The 20,261-nt window shown below is 38.0% G+C and overlaps 1 protein-coding gene across 14 annotated transcripts in view; it reads right to left on the bottom strand.

Annotated features, from left to right (window-relative positions):
* Nucleotides 1–20,261, bottom strand: part of LOC133598716 (focal adhesion kinase 1-like) — a 92,713-nt gene that overhangs the window by 23,858 nt on the left and 48,594 nt on the right. For 8 of the 14 annotated variants that reach the window (XM_061951488.1, XM_061951499.1, XM_061951507.1 and 5 more), the window contains exons 10-25: nt 20,061–20,138; nt 19,663–19,770; nt 19,133–19,250; nt 18,816–18,846; nt 17,890–17,960; nt 17,527–17,544; nt 17,051–17,107; nt 15,350–15,370; nt 14,623–14,720; nt 12,396–12,480; nt 12,202–12,302; nt 12,005–12,120; nt 10,551–10,651; nt 10,385–10,474; nt 10,069–10,273; nt 1,314–1,425 (exon numbers count right to left, since the gene is read on the bottom strand). In XM_061951488.1, the coding sequence (XP_061807472.1) occupies nt 1,314–1,425; nt 10,069–10,273; nt 10,385–10,474; nt 10,551–10,651; nt 12,005–12,120; nt 12,202–12,302; nt 12,396–12,480; nt 14,623–14,720; nt 15,350–15,370; nt 17,051–17,107; nt 17,527–17,544; nt 17,890–17,960; nt 18,816–18,846; nt 19,133–19,250; nt 19,663–19,770; nt 20,061–20,138 (1,410 nt within the window). The remainder of the gene's footprint in view (nt 1–1,313; nt 1,426–10,068; nt 10,274–10,384; nt 10,475–10,550; nt 10,652–12,004; nt 12,121–12,201; nt 12,303–12,395; nt 12,481–14,622; nt 14,721–15,349; nt 15,371–17,050; nt 17,108–17,526; nt 17,545–17,889; nt 17,961–18,815; nt 18,847–19,132; nt 19,251–19,662; nt 19,771–20,060; nt 20,139–20,261) is intronic. The other 6 variants (XM_061951465.1, XM_061951539.1, XM_061951457.1 and 3 more) reach the window with 3 other exon arrangements.

The following is a 20,261-nucleotide window of genomic DNA, read 5'->3' as shown; positions in this document are numbered from 1 at the left end:
TATGCAACCTGTATCGGATTGTTTTATATCAGTGTAAATGTTTAATATCCGACTCAGGCTTCTTTCGTATGTGGAGATAAATAATATATACTGTATATGTGATACGTCCTCAATGTGAATGTCGCAATCATCCGACCAGAATGTCATCAAAAAGTGATAAGCGTCATAATTATTCGCCAAAATAGACTATAATAAATAGTAAATAGCTGACAAGCAGCAGAAAACAGGTAAAAATAAAATGTTTTAGCAACTCACGTGAAACTTCCAGCACCCATGTCTCCGACTGCTCTTCAAGCAGACATCAAAGCAAAAATCTTGGAATCAGTAACTGTTGACTTTGATTGCACAAGATCCTTGTAATTGCCACAAATGCTCCAGTACTGAGTTGAAGCCATTTTTACTTCTAAACACTGCAGTGCGTGTGACGTCACAAGGTCATGTCTGTATGCGTGTCAGATTGCATTCACATTATAAATCTAATTTTTTTTGGTAATATGAACGGCCACTAAAAAGATCGGATTTGAAAAAAACAAAACGAATTGGACATCCGACACTGCAGTGTGAACGTAGCCTAATTCTAACATTTGTCGATGTATTAAGACAGCCCTATTAAAGAATAATCGTTCTTAGCCACATCACGCTTCAAATATATTCAAACATTTTAAAATAAAACGGTTTTTTTTATATCCCTATATATATATATTGGCCCTGTGATGAGGTGGCGACTTGTCCAGGGTGTACCCTGCCTTCCACCCTCGCGACCCCGAAGGGAATAAGCGGTAGAAAATGGATGGATGGTTTTTTCTATATCCTTTTCCACATATTTCTAGTGGCCAACACACATCCAACACACTATTGTGGGACCTCTGAGACTTATTTAAATTGGTTGAAAAAGTACAACAAAGGATCTTTAAAAACACAAATGTCTCAATATCATGTGTTTTTTCATGACATAATGTAGGTCTTTGTATGAAGTAGCGATGAGGAGGAACTAACAGATGTTTAAGATGGCTGTAAGCTGGGATAAAGTACAACAGCTGGGGCAACAAACTGTTGAGTGTTGGCTTACTGACTCTAGACTGCAGGTAAGTAATGCATATTTTTCCAGTTACACTACTTAAGGTACTCAGCTGTCCTTGCTCTTGTTGGTATGTTTGGTCTTTGTAATGTGTTTGATTGAAAATGACCAGTAAATCTGGTAGAAGCTGAATTATATCACAACTTCCACAGTGAATGATGGGTAGTCGGACTATGCTATGTGTACTGATTTTAGAGATTAATTCAACCTAAAACACAGAGAAATGTGGTCTTACTTTTGGTGGTGCTTCATCAGATCCTCCCGAGTCCCAAGAAACGGTGACCTGCCTCCTCATCTCCATCCTGTTCCTCTCCTTCTGCTGAAGCTTCTCCTCCTCTAGTATGGTACTGCAATATGAGAAAAAACAAGATGTGATAGGTTTTCTACTGCTGCACTAGTCAGCAGACATGGTCTCCTAATGTCCAGTGTTGGAGTCCAAAAGAATACGATTTTGAACCATTAAGCACTGGTATTCTTGTATAAAGTGGCTCAGGTATAATAAAACCTATCCAGTGCAATGAAAAGCATAATGGCATCTTGATCAATCAGGTCTTTAAAAGCACTTGAACAAGCTTGATAAAGATAATATGAGACACATGCGCACTTGTAATAAATATTTTCAACAGATGCTGCCCCATGAGCATGACATGCACCTTTAGCAGACCGTTATCGTAACATAACCGTATGCTAATGTGATTACATGAAGACAGAGCAATAAAAATGCTCTCTGAGAAATGCTAGTGTCAAAACAGTGCACCTTCATAACTCGACCCTGTAATAAGTGCAGTAAAAGCAATCTGTTCCAGCTTTAGAAACATGAAAGCACTTTCCATATCCTACCGTGGAAAGAAAATTTCCTTGCTACATAGGTCCTTCTTAACCAATTCCCTGTCCCTGCTAATCCAAACCGTTAAGCTTCTCGAAAGAGCTGATGGTTCCACAAAACAGAAGTTGTTCGGAGGATCGAGCACACACTCTTTCTGCTGTCCTGTCCTCAACATGCTATTTTCAGCAACATCATTACCCTCCTGTACTGTTGTCTCCCACCATGTGTGTGTGTCCGTGCACCTGTCCACGTCTGTCTCTTGGCAAGCTTTGTCCTTTATCCCCATTAAAACGCACATTTGAATGACAGTGTCAGTGGTAACATTCCCCGTCAAGTTTCCTTCTGAGATCATTTGCGATATACTGTGATTAACTAGTAACATACATGTTAAAAATGCAGGACATCTATGGAGTTATTTATGTGCTTTTGTCCAACTGTCACCTAATTCATAATACACTAAGTGCATGTGTTACTAGTGACATTAGCTTATGATATATCAGCAAAGCAAAGGTTGAGCTAACTTTACTTTTAGCTTGGATCCTGATTGGCACATTTTTTCTTTCAATCATGTATCTGGTTATGACTACGACTATAGTTTGTCATCATTGAGTTTATGTGCATCGTCTGGTTAGCACAGTCCTTCTCAAATAGTGGGGCAGGCCTCCCTGGGGAACATGCTTTTTTCCCCGTACCAAAATATGACAAAGCGTATGTACCACTTGGCTTCACTGTAACCACGGTGGGAGACAAGGAAAGTGTTGTTTCTTTAATGTAAATAAGCTTACAATGTTATTTAGAGGAATTGTTATCACAATTTTATAGACAAATTATACTATTTATACTCACGGTGGAGAGTGGAGGGGCGCACAATATATTCTTATTTCTAGGGGGGCGTAACAGAAAATATTTGAGAAGCACTGGGTTAACAGCAGCTGTTAGCCTTTCCTACACATATGCAGGCAGAAGACATAACATAAGTGCCAGGTCTCTAACGGAAGGGAATTTTTGTGTATATGTAATTGGCAAAGTATATCATCAGCAGTGTGTAAGTTACACCTGCTGTTTTAATAACAGGTTTTTATTATTCTTAGGAAAAATTTGTTTTATTTAATTTTACTTAAAGAGGACCTTTGATGATTTTAATCTACATTTACAACACTTGATGTCTGGATAATATGAATTGGGTATACTTTGTAGTAAATGTTGCATACATTTTGCTCCACAGTCACTTATATAACCGGGTCTTTAAGTCTGTCTGCAAGATGTTTTATTCTGAAGGCGTTTTCCGATTGCAAATGAAAGCATGCCCCTCTGAAAGTATCATAATCTATCTTTTAATAATGTCAACTGTTTTAAATATATATCTTGAAGTTGTCATCCCTATTGTCTTTGGGGACACAATGGAAAATAACCTTAATAAACATTTTATAAATGCATCCACACACAACATTAGGTACACTTACACACTAGCCGATCGATTCTGACTTTGCATAGAAAACTGCTTTTAGCAGCACTTACGCCACTGTATGTGACACGTCAGTGGTGTCTTAGTTATTATATACATTACAGCATACCACAATTAGATAAAAATAGTACTTTATTTTTATGTTTCCTCATAGCTTGAAGCCTCTGGATGAAAGCTTCACTTAATGTCTAAATACGTTCATCCATCTGATGTCACGACGTAGCCAGACTGTAAAACTCCGCAAACAGAGGCATCCAAAACTGTTTGCAAGCTTACGCCAAAATGCATGAACCTTATGATGTGAGGCGTTGAAATTGTTTAACACTTGTATCAAACATTGTAACATTTATACGTCTATAAAAATACGATATTCATTGCCTACTTTTGCGGACCCACACAGCACTGTTGTTGCTCTCGCTCTCCTTGTCCCGAAGCGAACCTCGCCAGCCTAGGCAAGTTGATTTCCACTGCCCTGGTTCTACTGGCTGATGGCCGACATCACCAGTGAGCCTCGCCACGTATCATTCAAAATCTCACAGGAGGAACGATCACATTAATCTACTTGATTTAGGGGGTGTAATGGTGGTAACCTCACCTCCTAGTAACATCAACACTCCCTCCCACCAAGACCACACCACCATCTGGAACAACAAGGGCTTTGTTTATTTATTCAGACTGAGACAACACCAAGCTTTAGTGTAAAAACCCTTCTCATTTGAGAGATATCCAGTGTAGACGATTGGCAGCAAATTGATTTAACTACGTAAGACCTTAGATCATTAGACTCAACTGAAATGTAAAATGATTTGTAATCATGTGGGAATACTAATTGTCGCGGCCCCTATGAGTTGTGCTCAAAATACTTTGGGGGACATGCTAGCATACATGCAACACAAATATCCTCCACGTTTTATCATTAGACATATGACCAAAAATGTTTTGATTGATGGGGGCCATGTTTTTCAACTAATCTTGCTCAAATGTTACACGCATTCTTGTCAGTGTCTTAAAAGTATGTATCAAATTGTGTGGCTTTTTAAAATTTTCTTGTAATCAGACCATATTCTCGGTATATTAGATGGAATCTTTACCAGCGATTTGACTGAGTACCCTAAAAGTTTCAGTGAGTGTTTTGTAGAGTACTCTGAGCTGTGTGAGAAATGTCAAATTATGGGGTCACACTTTGGGGTTTAAAAACAGTGTGGTGTATTTGGCAGAAAAATAATAGCACAAGCAACTCAGTAGGTGTTTGTGTGCAACGTTTGGCGAGTAGAAGAATATTATATACAACAGCTTTCAGTCTTCTGGTAAAACGTTTTACATTGTCATTCCCTAATTGCATAATTGACCATGACACATTTGATTCAAATTAGACATATAATTGAACTTTGTTTGGTAGCTTCTTTTGTGTTTTTTTTATTGTCACAGGCTTGAGTGCTTTTGGTAACGGTGAGAAGCACAGAACCGCTGCCCATTGTTCATATTAGTTTTCAAAAGTCTCCACTAACACCAGAAAAAGTCACACAATTTGTGGCTAGCCGCATTTTTTCTTTTAAAGACGATCTAGAGATGTCTGAAGACCTGCTAAATATAGAACCTATGTTGCTAATCGTCAATGCTGACGCCATGTCTTCATTCTCTGGTAAACTAGGTGGTTATGAAGAAGCAGTTATGTAGCCTTCTACTGTACAGACAAGCTAACAACAAGCTGCATTGAGACAGTCCCATTATAATGTGTTTATTAGTGAGGCTATAACAGGTAGCACTAAATTTGATTGTACCGGTCCAGAGTTATAGTAGGGAAAACATTGGATTTGTTTTTACATGATTTCTTTGTTTTTGCCCAACTTCCCACAAAATAATGTTCATATGTGTCAACGCATCGTTTAGTAAAACGCTAGCTGATATTAAATAGCTCACTAAAGGGTAAAATAATATTTGATTAAACTCTTAGTATTTTACAATTGTTCAACTCAGACATGATGCTTCCATTTAATGACACATTAGCACAAAATAGTACAAAGACAACAGCAGCACTGTTCAAGTAGCGATCTGTTTCCGAAGTAAAGAACAATTTAAATGCTGACAGTCATATAAATAAAACACACAATTATTTATTTTTTGTCAAAGTAGCTCAAATAGTGATTAAAAACCTGCACTTGATAGAAATGCATACCAGAATTTAAGATGCAGATGAACAAACATGTTTGATACAAAATGTGAGTTGTGGATACTAACATTTTGTTAATGCTCTTCCAAAAAACGTATTTCCTTTTCTAGGTTGAAATAAGATATGAAAATAAACATTACAAAAATGAGTAGCTCTGTACTATTTTTATTTAGTAAAAGTTGGAGTTGAAGACCTCTGGTTTAGGTATATATTATTCAAAGTTCCATGAGAATTCGCATATAGTGTAATAAAAAACATCCCCAACATACTATAGGTCATTCGAAATCTCAGAAAATCTGGATAAAACTTCACATTTGGTATAAAGTACCATAGTCAATCCCTTCAAACATGGTCACATGCATTTTTAATTAAACCTTAATGGAGGTCTGTGCTCCCTGACTGTTATTTTGTTAAAAATAGTCAATGAAGGTTTTCTTCAGTACTTTTAAGTCCCAGTTGGTGTATACAAACTGCAAGGTGAAAAATTATTCATCGACAGTAATGTTTGAGATTGAGATGCCTACATTCATACATCAGTGCAGTCAATGTACTATAACCTGATGCAGCATTTTGTCTTATAGATAAAGAGACAGATAAAGAAGTCAGTACTTTACCTTAATAGCACACTAATAGCAGCAGTGTTTCCTCTCAACATCCACTTCTACAGCCAATAAAATCCACAAATGAGGTGCACTTAGGGACCAAGTTAAATAACTAATTCCAGCGTTGCTAACAAGACAAAACCTAGTTCTCCCAGTAGCGTGCTATAAAGCAGCAAAGAAATACGCAAAGTGTGACAAAAACAAGTGAGCAAGCTTCCACCACTTGCAGACAAGCTCTTTCGAAGCGCACTCCTTTTTTTCCTACACTCATTCTCTCTCACTATTCCGTCTTTCTCTGTGTCTGTTGGCAAGCTGCAACTCCTGGCAGCTGCCCACTGTTTAAACTCACACACACACACACACACACACACACACACACACACACACACACACACACACACACACACACACACACACACACACACACACACACACACACACACACACACACACACGTTGGTCCTCTGTCTCAGAAAACTGTAAGGGAAGCTGAGAGCTGCATATTTGGCAGGCGGGACCTATAATTGATATTATAATATAAACGTTTTCCAGACCAAGAGAGAACCCTTTACCCTTTAATAAGCTCGACAACTTCCTCTTGTTAATACCGTCAATTACTTTACGTGATGGCATGAGAATTAGGAAATATTTTAGTTTCGCATTGACCGCCAAGCATGTGTGCAACAAATATGCTGACGTGCATGAATTTGAGCAGTGCAGATGCTTTGAAATGAAAGTATGAGGCACAACAAGGAAAAAAGGGTATATAGGAGGAGTAGAAGAATACAACTACGGAAAGAAAAGCTGACGTAATTAAACAGGAGGTACAGTATCACAGAGGAATTTAAGGTGTGAGTCATACTGGTCATGGAGACAACTCATAAAACCGCTGCAGTTAAATACGTACTCTTATTTTCCTATTTTACCATTTCAAAGAGAGAAAAAGAGACATAAAATATATGTATCTAAAGGAAACTCTTAGTGTCAGACTTATTTTTATTTATGCAAATGTGCAAAATATAACATTAAGTATTAGCTAAGGGACCACAAGTTAAACTGTCTTTGCAGCAGCATCAGCAACTATAATGATACTACTGTACTGTGACGGGCATAGAGTACCAGAGTAATCACAGTGACCCCTGTTGTCCAAAAAGTGGAAGAAATATTACATTTAAATATTTTTATATTTAAAATTGGACTTCTGTAAAAGTAATGTGAGTGTGGTAACACCTGAAGGTAAATGTGTGAGGTTAGCTAGGGTTAGGGTTGTGTGGAAAATCTATAACATCTGTGTTTTCACAGGACAAATATTTTGAAGCTTCTTTCATGCAACCTGTTTTGCTAAAAGTGACAAATCTCACGCATATCAATGAGAAAGGGAACCATCTAGTAGATGATTCAAGCTTCGAAGGAAATATGACCATGGTTGCCGATGTCAGACGGTAGATTTACTGCAGAAGTGTGAGTCATTTGTGCAGTCTACTATTAGAACACAAAGGTTGGAAAATTGACATAGCAACATTGTGGGCTCAGGGGCTTTCAACACACAGGATGCAAAAATGTAATGTGTATACAAGACAGGTAAAGGAGATTCTCAAGATTAATTCAGACATTGCAGAAATAGTGTTGTACTGTGCAAAGGTATCGTTGGATATGTTGAAAGTTTTCAAAGTGGAAGGCACCAAAAGATTTTAGGAGAGGTGCAATAGCTTCAGAAAAATAAAACCTGCTAAGTAGAAATGTCCGATAATATCGGCCGGCTGATATTATCGGTTGATAAATGCTTTAAAATGTAATATCGGAAATTATCGGTATCGGTTTCAAAACGTAAATTTAATGACTTTTTAAAACGCCGCTGTACAGAGCGGTACATATCTGGTAAAACACGGACGTTGGGAGCAGTACAGAGCAGTTGCGTCTTCCAGTCAGCAGCCCTTCCCCTCTCCCACACACAACACAGGAGTTGACGACTGCAGCATGAGAGGTTTACTGATGACGCTTGATGACCTCATCAAACCGCCGCGAGCGCAGCATAACAACAACAACAAGAGTGTGTTGTTGCCGGTGCTGTAGCCGTGGTGACTGACTAACGACACCATGTCTATGGTTTGGGATTATTTCAAAGTGTGTCTGACGGATAATAAACTGGCAATTTGCAATGACTGCAAAAAGTTGGTTATGCGAGGAGGAACCAAGACGCCTTCCTTTAATACAAGTAATTTGATCTCCCACCTCTTCAAGAATCATAAGGAGATACACGATGAATACAAGCGGAAGATGGATGAAAAGCAAACAGCTTGCAGTGAACAGAGCTGCCCTGTCTCAACGCAGCTTTTCAGAAGCTCTAGCTGACTGCTAGGCCACTTCAAGCACTCACCATTAGCATGCAGCACATTTGTGTTACTCATACAAATACGTTAGAGCAGGGCAGATTCAGCCCAGTTTATAATTTACTGTTATACTGTATGCCAGGCAGTCTACTAAAGGTGGACTATGTTATTGTTTACTTTTTTACTCTAGTATACTCTGGACTTAAGCTGTGTGCTTTCATTGTTTTTGTAGCTGTTTTTTGGGGCATGTTTAAAAAAATAAAAAATAATGCACTTTGTGAAAGTCAAAGTATAGTATTTCCCATAGTTGTAATGGGGTATTAGGATTATCTCAGGGAGAGAATGTCCCAAATTCCAAGATGCTGTTTTGAGGCATGTTAAAAAAATGAATACACTTTGTGACTTCAATAATAAATATGGCAGTGCCATGTTGGCACTTTTTTCCATAACTTGAGTTGAAGTTGTTCTCTTATTTTGGAAAACCTTGTTACTTTGTTTAATGCATCCAGCGGGGCATCACAACAAAATTAGGCATAATAATGTGTTAATTCCACAACTGTATATATCGGTATCGGTTGATATCGGAATCGGTGATTAAGAGTTAGATAATATCGGAATATCGGCAAAAAAGCCATTATCGGACATCTCTACTGCTAAGCAAACTTGATTTATAATAAATTGAACATTAATACATTTTTACGTCCTACAGGAAGCGAGTAAACAGAGTTCTGGAGTCGGACCTGAAAAACATATACAATCTATCACCCGGGAGGGGAGGTTCACTGTGCCATTTGAAGACACCTAATGTACCGGTATGTTGTTTTAGAAATACTTTAATTACCACATTTGTGTCACTTAATTCTTGTCCACACAAGGAAGTTTTTAGGACTAAACAATAAAGTATTGTATCGTTTCGACCTTCCATCCACATGGCAAAATTGTTCTGGGTTAGCTGCAACAATATTTAATATTGCGCACAAAATGAGTATGCGCAGTGTGGTTTTTACGCGCAAGGATATTGGCACTGTTTCGAAGCCATAAGAACCATGCACGCAACAACCGGTACCTACAACAATGATGGACAACAGAGCTGTGTTTGTGCTGCTATTAGCAAGCAACTCTCGTTTTTTGTGTCCATTCATCATCTTCTTCTTGTGTTTGTTTGGTGTGTACTGTAGCTGAAGACAACTCGACTTTATGTGCACATGCTCTTTTCGTTTCTATGTAGGTGTAGAAAATAACATTGTTTTCACTCAGTGATTAGTTGCCGTCTGGACGTGACGTATCTATTCATCCGACACGTGTGGAGGATGTGGTTTTTTTCTCAACCCGCCAAACGTCTGGGCCTTAGCAGAACACAGATCTCCACGAGACTGATTTGTTAACAATATAATAGTTGTATTTGTGTTAATATTTGCATATGTTCTTGTCTAGTTAAAAAATCTGGTGTAAATTTGTGTTGTAATAATCACTAATTGTGTCAAAACAACTGATGTGAAAAGGTTTACTATTACAAATAAGTGTACCTTTGCACAAAACAGCATACCTTAAGAATTCCCACATAAAGATCTTTCAAACCACAATTTAAATTAAATACCTGAGCTGGGTTTTCAGTTCATTGAAGCGCGGCCTTTTGCTGGGATCATACGACCAGCACTTCGTCATCAAACTGTAGAGGGTAGGGGGGCACTGCGGGGGCATGGCCAGTCGTTCTCCATTTTCTATCCTGCCAATGACGTCATTGTTTTTCACACCTTGGAAAGGCTTAATGCCGTACATTAAAATCTCCCACATACAGACACCTATGCAAATGTAAAAAAAGGCACAAAAATGTAGGCAAATATTAGTGAGTAAAGGGTGAACAGAAAAATATTTACTATATTATGTAATACTATGGTGCGTGTGGAACTTACCAAACATCCAGACATCACTGGCTGTGGTAAATCTTCTAAAATTGATAGACTCAGGAGCCATCCATTTAATAGGCAGCTTTCCCTTAGATGCTGGGAGACATAAATGAAACAAATTGTTACGCTTTAGCAACAATTATGTTAAATGCATGGAAATTGCTATTTTTACCTTTGTAATAAGAACTGTCTTCCATGTACCGTGACAGACCAAAATCACCCAGCTTCACACAATCCACGGTGGATACCAGGACGTTCCGTGCTGCTATGTCCCTGAAGAGGGAAAAGATACAACTCTTTCACACAGAGATCCCACAAAATTGGAGCATCAGCGCTAAAACAACATAACTGGCATTTATGTGTCTCAACCTTTTACATATAGAACACAGAGCGACGTGGCATCCCATAATCAGATAATGTGTGAAGACGTCTGTGCCGTGTCTGGTGGGATGTAAAAAATACTTGTCACGGGGCAACAATTGTTCTCTGGGTGGGAAAAGTGGGTCTTGGGTGTTAAAATTCTACTCCCGTCTCGCCTTTCACACAATGCGACATCCTCTCTTATGGTTCTAATACTACCTGTGAAGCCATCCACTTTGTCCCCAGGTGCTCTTCGTAAAAAAAACACTTTTGGAGGCAGTGTCAAAAGGGTATACTGTACAGCTGACCTTAAATTCTCCAGCAGGTGGCGATAGTCAGGAATGTCACAGTTATGTTTGATTATTAGACTAGACACTACAATTTATCACTCCACTTCAAGATCATAATGTCATAAGATTAGTGTTTTCATACCCACCATTGTTCTCTGAGTGATTTCATTTGATCAAGCCTTTTCTAACATTCCTCTCTACAAAATAATAAAAGTATGTGCTATGATTCGAGCTGATATCGTGTCAGATTAATATTAGTATCGGCCAATACCCAACTATTGTATGGGAAGTGAAAAAGTTATATTGGTACATCACTCGTTAGTATAGTTATGTAAAAGCTTCTTAATCAATTTCCATAAAACTGTCAGGAGGGATGGGATGAGAATGAATGGCCAAATTAATAATGCTGTGATTCAGACAAGAGGGAATGTGGATATGTTTTACTTTTTACTTCCAAATAGAAAACGACAACAACCTGCGACGTCAGTTGGTAAAATGTAAAAAGTGAACAAAACTGCAAGCCCATCCATCCATCCATTTTCTACCGCTTGTCCCTTTCGGGTTCGCGGGGGGTGCTGGAGCCTATCTCAGCTGCATTCGGGCGGAAGGCGGGGTACACCCTGGACAAGTCGCCACCTCATCACAGGGCCAACACAGATAGACAGACAACATTGACACTCACATTCACACACGAGTGTTGCCAATCAACCTATCCACAGGTGCATGTTTTTGGAGGTGGGAGGAAGCCGGAGTCCCCGGAGGGAACCCACGCAGCAGATAGTTTTTGTTGTATCGACGTTAGGGCCCTTTCAATGCTAGACAACACACTTTCTGAGGTCGTCCGTCTGTCATATTTTGTGTTTGCTTTCAACTGGAATGCTTTGAGGTCATACCTTGGAAGTAGCAAGTGCATCATTTTCAAACTTACCAGCCAACTGGAATGCAAGTTAAATTCCATACAGATAAGGTAACCTACCTGTGTACAAAGCGTTTGCTCTCGAGGTAGGCCAATGCCGTGCTGAGCTGGTAGGAGTACAGGATGAGAGTAGCCAGGTCTAGGCTGTACTTTCTCACTTGCAGGAAGGAGCGTAACTACGAACGGCATTTGAGTCTACCATTAGATTCAAGGTAGAGGAGTAACAACACATAATACACCATCAATGGTTATCTTACCTCTCCCAGTGTGCAAAGCTCCATGATGATCCAGACTGGATTCTCTGTAATGACGCCCATCAGTTTCACAATGTGAGGATGGTCAAACTGACGCATGGTGACTTGAGGTGACGAAAGAATGGGTTTTCATTAGTATTCACCTCCGAAGCTTCTGAATGTGATCTTTTCAGAGCAAACACTAATGAAGAACTTACGTGCTTCTTGGAGAAATTTCTCCCTGACACTGTCCGATGTTGAGTTCTTACATGTCTTCACAGCTACTGACAGTGCCGGGTTCTCCTTCAGGATACAGACACACCAAAACATTGTCACACTTAATACTCATGAGATTTGTTATGGTTATAATTGATTTTGAACATGCATACGATTACAATGTGGTACGTCAAATATTTCCAGTTTCTCATTACAGTGTGTCCGAAAAGGAGTTGGAAGAAGCAGAGCTTATTTAATCGTACCTCTTTCATAGCGATTATAACACATTTAATTGATCACTTCCTGTGCTTAATTTGGAGCACAAATTAAATAAATAAATAATCAATACATTTCACATGAATGGTTATGTAAGTTGTGATTCACATAAGGAGATGAATAAGATTATCTATTTTTTTAATAAGGTTCAATATGTTTATCAGGATTCTTCTTCCTTGTACTTTGTAAACACTTTGAGTTTGAACTTTTTCTTAAACTGGATTATATTAGTTCTTTGTTTAATTTATTTGCTTGATCCATTTCATGATTTAATTCCACATACTGATAAACTAAAGGTTTTAAGTGTTATACGTGCATACATATGTTTTAAGTAAAATGTTTCCCTAAGGATGTATTTCTCTTCTATTGTTGAAAAATATTGGATAGCAGGTTATAGTTTGCTTCGTACATAATTTTAGCTGTTTGCAAATTCACCAAGTCATTGAATTTGAATATTTTTGGGTTTGAATGATTTCTATATCCAACAACTTTTTAAACACACGGATAATGAATGAACTGTACTTTTGTAGTTATTTACCCATATTTCTACACAATAACTTAGATATGGTAACAATAGCGGGCCGTAGAGAAAATTAAGTGATATTTTGTCCAAATATATTTAACTTTGCTCAAGTATTTCTTCCCACCCTATGCTGTATATTTTTATATGGGATTTCCAGCTAATTTTATCATCTTATATCACACCTATAAATTCGATTAAATGTACTGTTTACCTTGTCTATTTCTGTCTTTTTTACTGTTTCCAAATAGCATTATTTAAATTTTTACTGAAATTTAAAGATAGTCTGTTTTTGTCAAACCATCTCTTTAATTTATTTATTAACTTCTGTTAATATTTGTATTAGCTTCTGTGTGTTCGCTCCTGAAAAAAACACAGTTGTACAAGTAGAACTAACTTCAAGTACCTTTGTAACTTTACAAATATCGTTTATATAGTAATTGAACAATTTTGGTCCCAGTAGTACCCTGGGGTATGCCACGGGATATATATATAGAGCTGTTAACATGTGTTCGCCTAGCTTCACATATTGCTCCCTTTTGGTTAAGAAGCTTCTTACCCAGTTCAAGGTCAACCTATTGATGCCATACTGTTCTAATGTGTTAATTCAGATATTATGATTAATTGTGTCAAATGCTTTCGTTAAATCCATAAACACTACAGCTGCACACTGTTAACCATCTATTGCATTAGTAATTTCCTCGGTTATTTCGATTGCCATCGTTGAGATGTTAGATCTGTATTCGAATTGGCTGTCCACAAATGTTCCACTTTTATTTATGAATTTGTCCGATCTGTTGTTAAAAATGTTTTCACTGATTTTAAAAAATTGTGGAAGTAAGGAAACAGGTCTACAGTTTTGTAGTCTTCTAATGTAATCCTTTATCCCAAATGCACGTTTGAGGTTGAGGTTGTTTTAAGTGTCTGAAAAAAAGAGTGTAATGATTACCGCCATGTGTATTTAATCCCCAAGTATTTTAGGAACTAAATGAAATAGGATCCACTACTAATGTGCCTTAATGTTAATTACAATGCTTTAAGGATTAGGATTTTATTCTCACATAAAACCATTTAACTGTAGCCAGGGGACCATTTACAGGGGACTTTATTTAAATAAGATTTATATTTAAGCTTCTTAATGTCACCATGTGTTGGGAGCTAGTGCACATTACGTCACACACAGAATTACTGTCCCCTTGTTCTCTCCTGTTCTGTACATATGCAGTTCTGTACGTGTAATGAGTGCTGTGGTGTTTATAGTACTGTAAATTGTGTATATTACACTGCAGACAATAAATTGTACACTGGACACAATTCATAAATAAAACTTAAAAAGTGAAAGAAAATCTGAGCAAGTGTAACAATGTTGAGTGATAGAAACACACAATTTAGAGCACAATATTGTACACGTATTTTTGTGTTTGTTTGTTTACCGGGCTGATGTAGACTCCTTGGTGGACGTCCCCAAACTGACCCTCACCTATGCAGCGGCCCAACTCAATGCGGTCCCTCTGAATCTCATAGTCCTGTGCTGAATACACAATACACATGGACATGAACACAAGCGAACACACACAAAAAAGGCAGTTGAGTAAAAAAGGGACCAAATATACACACCAATACACACACAAACTTAAAGTATACATTTGCATTTACCAAGCTTGTCAGAGAAGTGTGCGCAAGACTTACAATATATTTTGAGTGTGATTCTACAGGGACATTCTCGCAAATATTACATTTTTATGGCGGAAAATGTTGTACGAACTAGTTATGTGTGTAATAAAATGTATCAAGTTATCAATTGATTATTCTACCCTGGCGAGCTTGGTTGCAGTCAACATGCAATTAAAGCCGAGCATGAGCCAGTTTCAATTATTCTGTATGAGCATGAGGTGGTACACAAAACAATACCTTGATGGTGTAAATGTGAGACTGACTTTGTTTTTCTCTTTTGCTCATTGTTCTTACTAAAATGTTTTTGCTTTTGTTTCTCAAGCCAATATGGTCCAAACTGACAATACAAACACAAAGAACAGGGGTTGGGGTAATACATTCAGGTCTTCATTTACAGTTGCAAGCAAACATAAAATGATCACAACCACCACCAAATCAAAGTACCACCACGATATAACCAGACTTATTGTGTGTTCAAATTGTTACCTTGATCTAGTCCATAGTATTCTGGGGAAATTGGTTATTCATAGGAGACAAAATAACTAACTGTGAGTTCAACAGCAACCACATTTTGAATATTTCAGAATGATTGATTATAGACCAAACTAGAGTGTCTTTTGTAAAAAAAAAAAAAAAAAAAAAAAAAAAAAGCAAGACTTTGGTAGTGTAGATAATCACAATATAGTTTGGGTACATCTTTTAAAAAAAAAACCCTGAAGATACACAGTAATATCCTGATATATATTCCCATCACATGTACGTCAATTCATCTTCATCTTGTGACACCCAAACAATACAAAAATATCATGCAGGCTTATAAATATACAAGACAATGTGTGATTTCAGTGCTTCCCCTTTTTGGGTAAGTTAACTAAGTGTGACCACAGAGTGTCTTTGGTCTTCAGTTAGGTATCTAAAACGCTTAAAAGGGGACCTATATGAAATTAATGTACATTTAAAACACTTACTTCCTGATATGCATTGGATATGCTTTAGTGTAAATGTTACGTAATTTTGCTCCACAGTTTATAACCCATTTTTTGAGTCTGTCTGCAAAATGTTCGATTCCTATTTTTTTATATCAACATAGAAAAAAACACACGATACACTTTCAACTAGTGCATCAACCCAAAAAAAAAACCTCCCTCCCCCATTCACACTCATACACACCCACTCACACACAAGGGGTTATTTCTTTCTGCTATCAATATTCTGGTTCCCACAACATGGACAACACTTCTGCAAGGGACACAACACAGTCCCTGAAGCACACTTGATTGTTTGTGCTGCTGGTCCACTAACATTTTCATTTAATTACTATTTTTTTCCCCCTTTTTCTCCCTTATGTAATTATTTTTATATTGTTTTACTTTCCCCTTTATCCAAGAAAATATTTATTTATCTTATCTATAAAAATAAAAAAATAAAAAAGGAAAGAAAGGACCTTATCTTCACCAGACCTGGTTGTAAATGAAATTAGCTTCGTTTAAAGGTTTTTAAAAAAAAAAACAGGTCCAGTCCAGATAATGTCCAAGTCGGGTCCAGCAACACACACCTGCATTCATGTACACTGAGAAAAAAAAAAAAGAAAAGAAAAAAAAACAGAAATTTTTTTCGATTCCTATTTTTTGTGTTTCCTCACAGCCTGAAGCAGATGGGCAGATGCCTTCAAAATGCTTTTTGTGACTTGTTTCAATAATAATTATCATATTGATAATGTGCATTCTGTGTTACACAAAACTGCCTGAATGTGTGATTGTTTTCATTATAAACCATGTAAGTATGTCTCCTTTTAAAAGTAATTGTTACATCAAGACATATAGAAAGGTTGTGTGCATGTGTTTGACCAAAAAAATACAAGTAATCTGAAATATTCCTAAAATAACACATGTTTAAAAGTGATGGAAGCATTTATAATAAAATTTGAAATTTTTTGAAAAAGAAAAGACACAACTCTGAGCTGAATCCTACTTCACTACGAGCATTAAGAGCGAGAGAGACGCTAAAGACCAAAAGACACACATGCACGCACGTATGGCTCCTTTGGACCGTCCACACACTTAACCACACACTTAACCACACACTTTACACTAACCCCGGCATGCAATCTACAAAGTCTGATCAGGAGTGATTCGATACATACACGACTTGCAATTTGTTTCAGCATTTGGATGCTTGACTACTTACTTGAAGGCATTGTATAGGTATCTTCCTCATCTATGATCTCAGCATAGTCGTCTGTTTCTGTAGAGCCATGGAAAAGTAAAACAGACCAAAACACAGGATATTAGGCCTCAACTGATGATACATGAATTTACATAAAAACAATACTCAAAAGAAAGCACATATCCTGACAATTGTAGCAGAAGAACATTGATGGACAAAATTACCTTTCCTAAAGAATGCCACCATATCCAACATGGAGTACATGCACAATTAAGAGTCAAATGTGCACACAAGTGAAGGGGACTGCACAGAGTGATGTGCAATGAAGAGAGGCAGACACAAAGAGGAAAGGGGAGGGATGGAAACGCTTGTTCTTTCCAGAATGTGTCACACAAAAACACGTTGAGTCATGGAGAAAGCATCATCATTTACAGACGCGCACAGAGATCCTCTGCTCGCATGCGTTACAATCAAACATAAGAGATGATATTGTTTACCATCGCCACTAGTGTGCCCTGCAGACGCCACATGCACCATGAGATGCGTACAGAGAAGGGAGGAGAGAGTTTTAAAGGTTAGTATGCATGAACATGTATCATCAATTCTACGCTCATTTTCATGTCATCCTGCGTAACTGGGGGTTAGTCAGAGGATAGGAAAGAGTCAATGCAGAGACTAAGTGGCAGTGACGAAAGCTCTCCATGCAAACATCTGGTCAGAGAGAGACCCTTCACTGCGAACAGAGGGGGCTTTCAGGGTGCACACTCTTGTCTACAAAGCCTTCAGCTACTCAGCGGTCATTCACAACATTGAAAGCACCAGAGAGAGACAAACAGTGAAGGCCACAGTGAGTCTTCTACCTGACACACAAACTGCTCTGGTTCGTACTCCCTCCATCCGTTTTTCCATCCGCCTCTCGTGATTTGACACTCTGCATTGGATAAAATAAAATGATTTGGTAATTAACTTGTGGTTGAAGCTCCTTCCACATGAATGTCATGTCCAACAATATGTACTGTGACTATAGCAGCCCTGCCAAATCTTCAAGACATGTTATGCTTTATTTTAAGGCTGTCAAAAATAACATGTGATTCATCACAAAAATATCGCAATAATCATGTATATCAATCAATCAATCAAAGTTTATTTGTATAGCCCTTAATCTCAAATACTCCAAAGGGCTTTACAAACCACAACGACATCCTCGGCTCTGATCCTACATCCAGGCAAGAAAAAACTCATCCCAATTGGAACAATGAGAAACCTTGGAAGGGACCGCAGTGTTGAACCAAAATCAGCAGATAAAGCATCGTGTTGATGGGCTGTACGGCCTCTGAACGAGTCGTATACACACAGAAAATAATGTTTGACAAGTCAAGTAGCCAACCAATCACAGCTTTAAAGTCCATGTAGCCATGACATGAGATTTGTTGGAGGTTCACAGCATGCTACACTAGAGAGTTTGCAGGGAAAGAACGAGCCAGTAGTGTCAACATAGGAGCACATTTTTCAGATGTAATATACTTAACTCAAAAGTGAAACCGACGAAATGCAACAAAATAGGCACCTTGAGAGCAGCAAAGCATACAGTACAAGCATATTCAATGGTCAAATGAGAGTACGAAAAGGGCACATGTTGGCAGGTCTGCTATAAGGTTTCTATATTTTCTATATGCAAAAAATTCTTATTTTTGTATTTGCAGTTGCATAACAATGTGTATGCAGAATGTAACAATTTCACAGAGGACAAAAAAGAACGCTATTTCTAACAAACAATAGGACTTACTTTGGCAGAGATGGTAGTGCTCTGTCGCCCTCTGCAAGACAAAATAAATCAGCTACAGTAGCGAGAGCCAACACATCACTATGTTCTTACCACACAGTTATTTCTAGAAAACAAATAAACACAAGACGTCTACTAAAAGTGACAAACTATGACAAGCATCTCCAGTCAGAAACAGAGTTAATTGTCTGGTTGGATGTCTGTGTTTGTATTATATTGACAGTATTGCGACAACAATTCATGATTTATTTCCAAGTTAACCACTGCAGTGCAGCAAGCCTAACAAAAGTACATACAGTAGAAGCCATATTGTGTCCTACCCTTGTGGACTCTGACGATGAAGGAGTGAGTAGCTAAGGAGAAGAGTCGACAGTAACCGTCAATCAAGTCGGCCATGTTTTCTGCTGTGGTCAGCGACGCTGTGGTGACTGTGAGGGGCTTCACACGCATGCAGAAACACACAGAATTAGTCGGTTAAAAATGAGCTGAGAGGTTTTATATGATTTTTAAATGAACAACACATCCCAGCATATTAATTTGATTACACCCACACAAAAAAGAAAAAAAAAACATGACGCAGATATCTTTTTCCACTGGTGCGTTCTACTGTAAACACCGCCCACTCTAGACCTACACATGCTGCCATTGCATTCATCTTTGCCAGAGGACTGTGTCATTACCAGCTATTCTACAGTACAATGACTAATAAGTAGACGCTAGTGTGAGATCGTTACATGCATGGATTACACAATAATTTCAACTAATTGTGTGATTGTGACATCTTATCATTCAACTGATCATTTGGTGGAAAGCAGAAGACAACATCAGGGATGACGTGTGTGTTTGTTACCTCTGGAGCTCCTGCTACGTTGAGCTGCAGCATGCCTTTCCTGTCCTTTTCCTCCAAAGCTGAATATTGGATGGACTGAACCTGGTTGAAGTTAGCTAAGTGGGTAGGCTGAAGACATAAAGATACATTAACATTAAACAGTGATTAAACTTTTTTTATGTGACTGAACAGCTGTCTTAACAGCTGTAACTAATTGCACAGGCAAGACACACCAGAAGAGGGCAGTGTGGTAGATTTCTACTACTGTACTTCCTTTAAAAAGAGCATGAAGTGATGAACCCTGCAGCTTAAACGCTCATATACGGCAATATACACACATGTACTGTGTGGCATGGACAGAGATATCCAATAACGGTTTCATATTGACAGAAATGTCAATATTCTATGATAATACTCACCATTGAGCCCTTATCTGTGAGGTAGCTGATTCCTTCCTCTGGTCCGATTGCCAACTCGACTGATATTACCCAACTAGACTGGAAAGGTAGAAAGAAAAACTTTAATTATTGTTATTATTATTATTGTTATTTTAGTCCACTTCATCACACATCTCAAATCTAATAGGTTAACGTGATCCCTACTTTTAGCATTTTCACGTT

The sequence above is a fragment of the Nerophis lumbriciformis genome, linkage group LG04, assembly GCF_033978685.3.
Source record: "Nerophis lumbriciformis linkage group LG04, RoL_Nlum_v2.1, whole genome shotgun sequence".
Lineage (NCBI taxonomy): Eukaryota > Metazoa > Chordata > Actinopteri > Syngnathiformes > Syngnathidae > Nerophis > Nerophis lumbriciformis.
The sequence above is the reverse complement of the archived record's forward strand: the minus strand, read 5'-3'. Positions and strand labels throughout refer to the sequence as shown.